Source organism: Triticum urartu, unplaced genomic scaffold (assembly GCF_003073215.2).
Source record: "Triticum urartu cultivar G1812 unplaced genomic scaffold, Tu2.1 TuUngrouped_contig_5065, whole genome shotgun sequence".
NCBI classification, from domain to species: Eukaryota; Viridiplantae; Streptophyta; class Magnoliopsida; order Poales; family Poaceae; genus Triticum; species Triticum urartu.
In genome coordinates this window covers 1-11,189 of record NW_024115707.1, presented here as the reverse complement: position 1 = coordinate 11,189, position 11,189 = coordinate 1, and the positions used below count along the sequence as shown (strand labels likewise).

The following is an 11,189-nucleotide window of genomic DNA, read 5'->3' as shown; positions in this document are numbered from 1 at the left end:
ACAAGTCACGACCAGAACCTGATCTCCTATGTACTATGGCACTGCCCTTTCAATGTCCCCCACAAGATTGATCTTGCCTATGTGTGCATATCAATAGTGCCAAATGTACAAAGAGTTATACGCTGACTAGAATTCTTTCTTTCTAACTAACCTCTCAACTCATCAGTTTGTAAATCCCGTATAACTCTATTACTCGTGTGCATATACACTTCTGTTTCTCATATAGCTAGCATGGATCGCTCAAATCCTAGCCCTTGACATGTAGCCAGCCAGACGTTTTTCCCTTCTCCCCTGCAACACGTTTGCCCTTGGAAATTGAGTGGTGCTGAGCACACTTGGGTCGGGTCAATCTTAGTCCCCTAGCAGTCGCATCACGTCCCTTCATCAATTAATGGTTAAGACTTGTCCCTCGGGTTCTCTCCTCAATTGTTTTTCTCTTTTGAGATTTTTGTCCTCCATTCCCCGTGGTCTCCTATCTTAATAATAATAGTAGTAGCAGCAGCAGTAGTAGTTTCAATGTCTCTAGCCAGCTTGCTCTTGCTGCTGTGTGTATCTTTCTTTCTTATGGTAGCCACTAAACCAGGCGTGGAAGCAGAAGGCTGCTCACCCGAGCGATGCGGCAACCTGACCATTGCTACCCCGTTCGGGCTCGTCTCGGGGTCGGAGGAGAACACATGTATGCAGCTTGGTTTCCAGGTCCACTGTACCGACGGTGTCCCATACCTCGGGTACCACTCTGGATACGGACTCCAGATCCTCAACATCTTCCCCGACAACGGCTCCATGGTTGTTTCTGACATCCTCAAGCTCGGGGATTTCAACAGTTCGAGCCGCCAAGGTTGCCATGTCCCGATGGCCGGCGCCGCCACCAAAATTGAGCCTCCATTCTCAATAAGCCCCCTTAATCAGAACCTCATCTTCTACAACTGCGCCAAGCCGCCGCCAGCCCGAGCTGGGCTGGTGGAGACGATGTGCGGGAACAACACCTTTGTCCGCGCGGGAGGGTGGTACAACGCGACAGGCGGGATGAACAGCGGATACACTTTGAAGGGCTGCAACGCCACCACCGTGCCAGTGCTGGTGCCGTCTGGCGAGGCGAATGCCAGAGACTGCGCGGAGCTCATCAGCAATGGCTTCCCAGGGCAGCCGCTGCCTTCCGCTGGTGGTAGTGGTAAGCTCACTCATCAAATAATTGCTAGTATTAGGCGGGTTCCATTCTCGTCCACTACTTTGCACATTAAACCCATTAAGCTACGCGTGAAGGGTGGCCAACCAGTTATGCCACGTGGCGCAAGCTGGTTGGCCGCTGTGAGAATATTTTGGAATTTTTTAGATAAAGGTGTAGATTATTTTTAAAATGTATTTTCTTTAGATGGAGATGAGGACCACTGGTATTTTTTAAATGAGGGGTTATGCAAAGTGACACTCGTTGGTAGGCTACGGTGGTTAATTTTTTCTTTTTTACTTTTTTTCTTAGATGAAGGTGAGGATTTTTTTTGGGATGTTTTTTTAGACGGAAGCGAGAACTCTATGTATTTTTCTAAATGAAAACATGCGCACAACTTACTCTCAAGCGGCGCCATAGGGTGGCGCCCCAACCACTAGTTTCCATTACTCCTCTGTGTGCCGTTTCTTGTCGTTGTTACCACCAAGGATTTGGTTACTGTGCTGAAAATTTGGTTACCGCCCCGTAACCATGAATCTGGGTACCCCATGAGAAATCGTCTTACCCAACAAAGAATTATGAAGTTTTGAATTTGACTGAATGTTAATTGAGTTTTTTTAAATCAAAATTCATTCAAAAATATTTGTCCAATATATTCGGGTTACCACGGTAACCAGAAATCTCAGTGCCCCATGAGATTTTTTTCCCTTCAGAATCTAAAACCTTGGTAACCACTCGCTCACATGTGGTGAGGGCAAAGGTTCCCTTGACATCTCACATTCTACCGACGTGCCCTCCTCCTCACCTCCATTTATTTGTATTGGTACCGTCCACGCAATAGGTCGCCAGTCGCCACTTCACCCGAACTCCTATCTTTCCGATGTCCCCAACCTGCAGCCGCCTATTGCTGCTTCTGTACATATCTCTCTCTTGTATCGCAGCCATTAAACAAGAAGGCTGCTCGCCCGAGCGATGCGGCAACCTGACCATCTCTTCTCCGTTCGGGCTCGTCGACGTCTCGGTGTTGGAGGAGAACAGGTGCGCTCAACTCGGTTTCCAGGTCCACTGCACCAACGGCACCCCGTACCTTTGGTACTATGAGCCCGGGTTCGGGCTCCAGATCCTCAACATATTCTACAGCGACGGCTCCTTGCTCGTCGCCGATATCCACAAGCTAGGAGACTTCGAAAGTTCAAGCCTCGAACGCTGCCATGTTCCGGTGACAAACACCTCCTCCAAAATTGGGCATCCGTTCTCGATTAGCAACTTGAATCAGAACATCATCTTCTACAACTGCACCAAGGCGCCGCCGTTGGAGACCGTAAGACGAGCAGGGCTTGTGGAGACGGTATGCCGTAATAACACCTTTGTCCGCACAGGAGGGTATTACAGTGAGAGGGACGGCGCCTATGCTTTAGAGGGATGCAATGCTATCTTCCTTCCGGTACTGGCAGCATCCGGCGAGGCGAACACAAGTGATTATGAGGGGCTAATCAGCGATGGCTTCCTCCTGACATGGCGGCAGCCGCCTGCTGGTAGTGGTGAGCTCACTCTATCGTCATTTTTTTTCTTCTAAAAAGGGGATTACCCCGGCCTCTGTATCACATGATACACACAACCATAAAATACTTTTCTGGGCAGCTACTGGGCGCCATGTGCTAGATGCATATATACTAGGATCAAATGCATCGACGAAACATTTTTTTTTCTCATTTAGTCTAGATGGTCGAAATCGCTTGCCATTGCGGTCTGAGCCCCCAGTTCAAACAAGCTTGAGCATGTAGAATTGGTTTGAAATAAAACTATGAAGTACATCTAATTAAAATGACTAGTCAGTTATTTTGAAGCACAAAATGACTAGTGAGATATGAATTATTTATTCCTAGAAAAAGAGAGGTGTGACCTGTCACAGTCGGTCATTGCTAGTGGGGAAATGTCATGGTCGTTCCCATCTGTGCACTCCACACAAATATATATCTACCAATCAAGATTTTGCGATCACCAGAAAAAAAATGATAAGCCGGCGACAATGACGCTTTGACTGTGGACACTTGCAGCAGTTGTTAGACTTCTTGGCATGATACTAGTGACGTAGATTAACAAGGCTTCCAAAACTCCTTATTACCTTCTCGTCTCACATGCATCAAACTTTCATGATAATGCGTTTGATATACGGTCCAATAAAATCAAATACATCACTGTTCCCACAATCATCTAGAAATGAAATCTAAACAGGCCAATATCTCATATTAATTATTGTATCAAAACAAAGATAGACATGTAATTCAGGCACATCACTACCTTGTGATGTATCCCTTTTTTTTGTCCTGTATATTTCGTTGGCAGATGTTCAAGATTATAATATGGTGTGTGTGCGCGCGTGAGCGCGCTTCCTTTTAAGAAGCCAACCGATATCGTACTACCATGGACATGTTGCTTTTGAACTAAATATTATGTGATATTTCAGGTATCAAGAGGATTAGCAAAAGGATACTAATACTAATAGGTATGATAAACTTTCACAATACTTTCATATGTGACCGTTTAAATGTGATTGATTAATCAGGGTTAATGTTTTTCTATGCTACTAGTTTTATAATTTTATCTTGCCTATAAGCATTGAACTTTGTTTCTAAAATTAAAATTCGAAACAAGCAACTCTCTATTCGGGCATGATACAACACTGGTCATTTTCAAGCAAATCTATGACCTTTACCTTGTTCCTACCTTTTCCGCCCCGTACTCGTTCAGAAGGAAAACTTACATGTTTGAAACTACTGATGGTGTTACAAATTTAACTGTCTATATAATGACTTGTGATATATAGAAGTGATTAACATCTGCTTCAATGACAGTTTCAGCAGCAGTTTCAGCCTTGCTCTTTCTATGCATTTGTGTGATGATGCGGCATCCTAAGGGGAAAAGACTATGGTCTCGCAGCAAAAGAACTAGCAGCGGCACTGAAAGGAATTACGAGGCCATGATATTATCATATGGATCACTAGCCCCCAAAAGGTACACGTACTCACAGGTAATGAAGATAACATCTTCTAGCAATCATGAGCTTGGAAAGGGTGGTTATGGTGTGGTTTTCAAAGGAAGACTACATGATGATCGACTTGTTGCCGTGAAATTCTTGCATGACTGCAAAGGAAATGGGGATGATTTTGTGAACGAGGTTATGAGCATTGGGAGAACCTCTCATGTTAATATTGTTAGCTTATTTGGGTTTTGTTTGGAGGGATCAAAACGAGCTCTTATATATGAGTACATGCCCAATGGTTCCCTGGATAGGTATATTTACTCCGAGAACCCCAAAGAAATTTTAGGATGGGAGAGGCTCTATGCGATAGCAATCGGGATTGCTCGTGGCCTAGAATACTTGCACCATAGTTGTAATACACGGATCATTCATTTTGATATCAAGCCACAAAATATCCTTCTAGACAAGGATTTTTGCCCAAAGATTGCTGATTTTGGTCTAGCTAAATTGTGTCATGCAAAAGAGAGCAAGCTTTCAATGACTGGTGCTAGAGGAACAATTGGGTTCATTGCTCCAGAAGTTCACTCTCGGACATTTGGTGTTGTTTCAACCAAGTCAGATGTTTATAGTTATGGAATGATGTTGTTAGAGATGGTTGGGGGCAGGAAAAATGTGAAATCGGTGGCTGAAAAATCGAGCGAAGAATATTTTCCAGATTGGATTTATGACCACCTTTGTCAAGATAATGGACTGCGAGCATGTGAAGTCACAAGTGAAATTGAGGAAATAGAAAAAAAGATGACCTTCATTGGCTTGTGGTGCATACAAGTAGTACCTATGTATCGCCCTACCATAACCAAAGTTCTAGAAATGTTTGAAAGAAGCTTGGATGAACTGGACATGCCACCTAAGCAGAACTTCCATGGACTACTGTAAGATATTTATCCACATATTTATGTTCATTTATTTAGTTTAAGTGAAGTGACATTTTCAATAACTTGACCTACACATTTATGTCTTGTTCCAGTGACGACTCAGCACACAATATGAGTGTACAAAGTGCAAGTTGTACCATTTCTGAAGACAAGATCCTTGTGAATTCAAAAAAACATTCAATTGTTGCCGGCTCTTTGAGAAAGCAACATGCACTAGATTCAGCAAAGCAATAAAGTTCAATGGTGTATCACTAAACATATTTCATTTATGTACAGACTTGATTTAAGGCTGGCTCTACCTGAAACAAACAAACTAGGATAAATGTATTTTCCAAGTTCCATTAGTCAAAAGCACTGTTTTAAGTTAGAAGGTTATTACTTTGTCCGTGGAACATGTAAAGATTGACGCATAATGAATTCCCACGTTGGTTACAGCTGGGAAGGAGATGCAATGATTTATACCTTTGTGTTCATCATAGATAGGAGTTGATTCTCTTGCACTCGTAACACTGGGTAAATTAATGGTGGAAGGAGCATGCTTACTTTGGTCCTAGGAGCTGCTCTTCACTGTGTAGAGCGGATATCTATTGTAACTTCCCTTTCACCGCGTCTAGGCGCACACAATCTCGCCAGCGACCATTGCCCTAATCCCCTGCCCTGCAGAGCAGCCATTTACGGTGTACTACTGTCCCTCCCTCCGGTTCCGATTAGAGGGTTATTGCCACTGCCCAGGCAACATCACTGACGGAGTCCCACATTCCATCCACCAAGCAATAATCATATGCTAGCCTACACATTACCGAACACATCCATCCATCCATTCATTCATTCATTCCAGAATAAAACAACACAGTTATTCATGAATGGATGGACGATAACCACTCTTACCATCAAGGAGTGATCATCACTACTACTCAAGAGCCAAGACCCTCCTTCGTAGATTAGCCAAATATCCTCTTGTTTTGTTTCAACCAGGAACAACACTCGAGTAGGAGGGAGCCTCTCTGATTGTAACTATTCAAACAAACAAAAAAATAGCAACTACAGACCAACAAGTAGAAGAAGCTCCCACTAGCACCTCTGCCACCTCTCCTGCGACTAACTCCCGGTCTCTCTGTTGAAGAAGTTGTCCGCAGCATATTCAGCGAGATGCTGCCCCCATCCAACCTCATAGATATGCCCGGATGCATGTTACCGACCAGTGTGTACCTGTCAAGGACCATTGTGAGAAGATGCAACAACATCTGATATTTGCTTTGATATTCATCTCATGCATGAGCTTTTTGCAAAGCTACTGTAAGTCCGGCACAATAGACTATTTCTCGCTTAGTAGATAAACGAAAAACAAATAGCAGTTCCAATACTCCCTGGCGGGATGAGGGTCTCATACGGTTAGACGGCAAAATAAAATGAAAGTAACACCTCATAATAGAAGTGCAACAAGGCTTTGCATGATAGCCGAGATTGAAAACTGCCCAAATTTCAATATTGGCCTAAAATCTACACAGGAATTAAAAAGACGAACATTTTTTTAGTCTTAAAAAAAAAGAAATTTTGTTTTTTTAGAACATTCGGCCACGATGAGAATTACATTTGTTTTCTTCTCTTCTTTGACAGCCGTCTGGCCCAAGCCCAGCCCGTTTGAGAGCAAGCTCCACTTCGTCCCTGGACATCGTCCCCTTGGACCACCGTGCAGCAGGGGTCGCCGCCGCCGCCGCCGACCGGTTCCAGCCCATCGCGCGGCTCAAACCGGCTCCCTACGAGGCGCACCCGTTGGCCGATATCCGCTTCTATCTGGAAGCCTCGCGCGACGGCCTCCTCCTCCTCTCCGTCCAGTATAACGAGCTCTGCATCTGCAACCCGGCGACTCGACAGCATGCTCCCCTCCACCACCTCCATGGCTTCAGTCCTCTCGAGATGTACCCTCACCACCTGTTGCTGCACCGACAGGGTGAGATTCAACCTGCCATGCACGTTTTCACAATAGGCTCCGGGCAGCCGCCAAGATTGTTGCCGAACCAAGTGGACGATTGCGCCCGACACCTATTCAATGGCAGCATATCATGGTGCAGAAACAGGCTCCTATTCCAAGGTAGCATATACTGGTGCACAGACAGTGGAGTGGTGGTGTTCAACACCACCACCGAGGCGTTCCGACGGATCCATGCCCCGGTTGCTCGTCGCGAGGCTAAACTGTTTGAGACGGGCGACATGCTTGGCATCTACTTCTATCACATCGAAAAGGCAGCCGTTGATATCTGGGTGATGCGCGGCTACCAGAGCGAGGTCTGGGATTTCAAGTGTCGGGTTGAATTGCCGCTTGTGCAGATCTGGCAGCAGTGTCAGTGCCTCCCCGACGGAGAGCTCGTGATGGTTGTGCCTGGGGACAACGGTGAGTTGCTCGTTCTCATCAGGTGGGATGACTGGCTGTTGCAGATTGATATCGATGGCAAGTTGATTGCCAGTTTCCAGCCCAGAGGCATCAATTTTACTCCTTATTTGCTGAAGCAAACTCTCGTTCAACATACCTTCTTTCCGACACTAGAGGGTTACGTTGTCAACGCCTTGCCTTTCATCTCACCAGACGGTTATGTTGGCAATTCAGTGTGCTAATGGTTCTTGTCGGCCTAGCTCTCCGTACCCACATGAGCTCCACTCTGTATTAACTAGATCAACTATTAAGCTTCTTTCTTGATGTGTATTAACAAGTACAATCGGGAATTAATCTATGACTATTAGATATATGTTTGTGTTATATTTCATTCAATATCATCTTGGTTCTTGGGTTGAAGTGCCTGCTTTGAGTGTTGATGCTAAAATTACGAGTCATTTGGGTCAGCCTTTTAAATGTTTGCCAATTTGATCCGACTCATGTTTTCTTGAACTCAATAATGGATTAATTTTCCCTCTTGATATATTGTTTATCTTTGTACCTAATAGATTTGTTTATTGACCTAAAGAATTGACTTGTCATTTATTGACATCTTTTTTTAGATATTATCTAGTGCTCTTAATAATACTTAAAAATTTCAGATATACACACGTGTTTCCTGCTGTATGTTTTGTTTAAGCTGATGATGGAATGCGGCTGATTATCCCCAGGACATGATTTTTTTAAGAACTTTCAGAATAATGGGCTTGCAACTTAATGATTTGCCTCATTATCTTGGCAAATGCATGGTTTCGTGTGGATAGAAGACACACATGTGACCATCGTGTAGATGTGTCAATCAGAACCATGAAATACCGGAAAGGTCCAGATAATGGTTGAATGGGACCACAAATGTCACCTTGAATACGTTCAAGGAACTAAAGTGGTTCAGCTTGTATTTTGAGGTGTGAGGGCCTCAAAATTAGCTTTCCCGTGGCGCAAGATGTGCACACAAAATCAGAGGATTGAGGAAATTTTGACTCAAGCAAATTATGACCAATGGAATTGTTAGTAATTTTTCTCATCATCCCTATTCCAGGATGGCCTAGGCGATCATGCCAGGTTTGGAATGCGTTAACATTCTGAAAAATTACTTTGTATGCAACATGTTCCACGGGTTTGATGTACGTATAGTACAAACCAGACGATAGAGAAGGAATTTTCTCATGTACCTTTTTGCCATATCCGTCATCTTTAGTAAAGAGTAGATACTCCTCTTTGTTGTCTTCATGGGTTTCAATATGAAAACCATTTTTACGGATATCTCGATAACTGATCAGGGTACGTGCAGAATCGGGATACAGTAAAGCATCCTCAATTGTCACATATGTACCACTTGGGAGGGTGAATACGGCACATCCAGTACCAACAATCACAGTATCGCGTCTAGCGATAGTTAGAATATCTCCATTTGTCTTTTTCAGAGTTTGGAAATATTTCATCTCCCTCAGTATGGAGTTTGTGGCACCACTGTCCACAAGGTATAATTCCTCTTCCATCGGATTGTCCCCGTAGAAAACTATATAAAACAAAGAATTTTCAATAAGAAAACCTCATAGTAATATATAGAATACAATCTTTATTATATCAAATGTGCTGATACAATACAATATAAAGACAACAACAAACTTATGTTCTTATTACAATCATCACAAATGGACATAATTAAGTAGATCACTAGGAGATTGAGGGACTAGTCGAAGTCGCCAAACACGTTGTTTGCGGTGTACTCAGTCAACGTGTTCTCCATTTCAGCAGTAGCCTCAGGCAGATAAGGAATCACGGTGTTGCTCGGTCCAGGAGGAACATCGTACGAACCACCAGCTCCTTTTGCGCTATCCGGATGAAGGTTGAAGTTGGCTTCAAACCTTTTCCCTTGAGGTGCTTTGCGTCCCTGAGATTGCTGGTACAGCATAACCAGATGCTTGGGCATTGTGCACTTTTCAGTAAAATGCGTGGAGCATCCACACTTGTTGCAAAGCTTAGATTTATCAAACCTGAGCTTTGAAGTGCCTTTTCCCTTGCCTGGGTATCTCGATCTCCTGTTCCCATTGCGCTTTCGCTTATGCTCGAAATTGGATTGTTTACCCCGAGGGGTACCATTAAACTTCTGTCTATTTGCAATATTCAGATGGACTTCAGGTAAAGGTTGTGCCCCAACTGGGCGCTGAGAGCCATTCTTAGCGAGTTGCTCATCATGCTTTTCAGCCTGAAGTAACATGTGAATAAGCTCGGAATAGACAGTGTAGTTATGAGCACGGTATTGCTGTTGGAGGACCCTATCTGAAGGGAGCATAGTAGACAAAGTTTTCTCTATCTTCTCCCTCTCAGTAGGTTCCTTCTCACAAAAACGCAGTTTGGAACATATCTTATGAACAACATGATTGTACTCACCGATGGACTTGAAATCCTGAAGACAGAGATGAGCCCAATCATGCAGTGCTTCTGGCAGGACTACTGCCTTCTGCTGTTCATACCTCGTTTTGAGGGCCAGAAACAGAGTACTAGGAGATTCCTCCTGTAAATACTCAGACTTGAGATCTGGATGAATATGGTGCCTTATGATGAATAAAGCAGCATAGTTCTGCTGTTCTGTCAGCGGCGTGGCCCCATTTGGGAGAGGAGTCTCCGGGGGTTGTATTGCACGCGCTATCCCACGGGACGCAAGACTGATCTTGATGTCCATAGCCCATGTAGGGTAATTGTGGCCATTGAGGGCAAGCTCCTCAAACTCTTTGGCAGCCATCTTCACCTACATGGGAGAACCATAGATAATTAATTTATGGCTGGGAAATTAAAAACCATCATGGTTGTGTAATAAGAATGCAAAAATTTGATATTCAAGTGTAAACTTGAAAAAATTCTCAACCTCAATTGTGTGAACATAACACTTTGAAGATCACTTAGATCTCACAGTAATAGGCTACATTGCCATTACCTTGTGTATGCTACAATTCAAATATAAGGAATAAACGTTGAGGTAATCGTTTGTCGAGAATGACAAAGCGTAGACCTCACAGTAAGAGAGGACAGTCTGCAAATAAGCAGTAGATCACAACTCATTACCTTGTGATTCCAAATAAAATGAGGGAAAAACATTCAAAAATTTGCAAGTTTGATATGCGAGAGAAGATCTCAATCGCAAAGACATGTTCGATAAAAATGAGATGTGGTAAACACATAGAACATGTCATTCTTCCCAGATGAAATCCGGTACTTTATTTATATTATCAATCCATTACATAATATAAACACACCTACTAATAATTACACAAGTCCTAACATAGAATAAATCTAGAACAGGACTAAAATGTAAGTAGTAGTCAACCTAAGTACTAAACAGTACTAAACATAGACTAAAATTGCACAAATACAATAATTAGTACTAATGTTAAGAAAACAGAGAAAGAAAAGAAAAAAATCCACACTTCTGGCCGGCCCACCCGCCACAGCACTGCACAGGGGGGAAACCACGGGCGCCTGGGCCTGGGCCTGCCCGGCCTTTGGCCGGCCCACACGCCACCGCACCGCACAAGACAGGGGGAGCGGGCGGATCGGATAAGGGTCGGAGTATCTCGAACCCCGCACCACCACCTCTGCTCGATCCCCACTGTCACACGGCGGCGCCGGCGGGGGCACGGGGCGCCGCACGCCCACGCGCGTCGCGGGGGCGAC

The 11,189-nt window shown here is 44.1% G+C and overlaps 2 protein-coding genes across 3 annotated transcripts; both read left to right on the top strand.

Moving 5' to 3' along the window:
• Positions 1 to 322: 322 nt before the first annotated feature.
• Positions 323 to 5,561, top strand: LOC125528724 (LEAF RUST 10 DISEASE-RESISTANCE LOCUS RECEPTOR-LIKE PROTEIN KINASE-like 2.4). 2 transcript variants are annotated; one of them, XM_048693159.1, is made up of 5 exons: positions 323 to 1,171; positions 2,107 to 2,706; positions 3,633 to 3,671; positions 4,021 to 5,080; positions 5,176 to 5,561. In XM_048693159.1, exons 1-5 carry the CDS (start codon positions 517 to 519, stop codon positions 5,315 to 5,317), a joined length of 2,496 nt encoding a protein of 831 aa, XP_048549116.1. In that variant the 5' UTR covers positions 323 to 516; the 3' UTR covers positions 5,318 to 5,561. The 2 variants fall into 2 exon arrangements, with proteins under 2 accessions (XP_048549116.1, XP_048549115.1); XM_048693158.1 differs by having other exon boundaries at positions 334 to 1,171; positions 2,545 to 2,706.
• Positions 5,562 to 6,232: 671 nt separating this feature from the next.
• Positions 6,233 to 7,797, top strand: LOC125528723. The gene is made up of 2 exons (XM_048693156.1): positions 6,233 to 6,307; positions 6,701 to 7,797. Exons 1-2 carry the CDS (start codon positions 6,233 to 6,235, stop codon positions 7,694 to 7,696), a joined length of 1,071 nt encoding a protein of 356 aa, XP_048549113.1. The 3' UTR covers positions 7,697 to 7,797.
• Positions 7,798 to 11,189: the final 3,392 nt, after the last annotated feature.

Bases quoted from the DNA above. Each gene is read 5' to 3' on its own strand.
- LOC125528724 (XM_048693159.1), top strand. From the start codon at position 517: ATGTCTCTAGCCAGCTTGCTCTTGCTGCTGTGTGTATCTTTCTTTCTT. The intron at 3,672-4,020 runs GTATGATAAACT...CTTCAATGACAG, and splicing joins AAGGATACTAATACTAATAG to TTTCAGCAGCAGTTTCAGCC. The intron at 5,081-5,175 runs GTAAGATATTTA...GTCTTGTTCCAG, and splicing joins CAGAACTTCCATGGACTACT to TGACGACTCAGCACACAATA.
- LOC125528723 (XM_048693156.1), top strand. From the start codon at position 6,233: ATGCTGCCCCCATCCAACCTCATAGATATGCCCGGATGCATGTTACCG. The intron at 6,308-6,700 runs GTGAGAAGATGC...CTTCTTTGACAG, and splicing joins TGTACCTGTCAAGGACCATT to CCGTCTGGCCCAAGCCCAGC.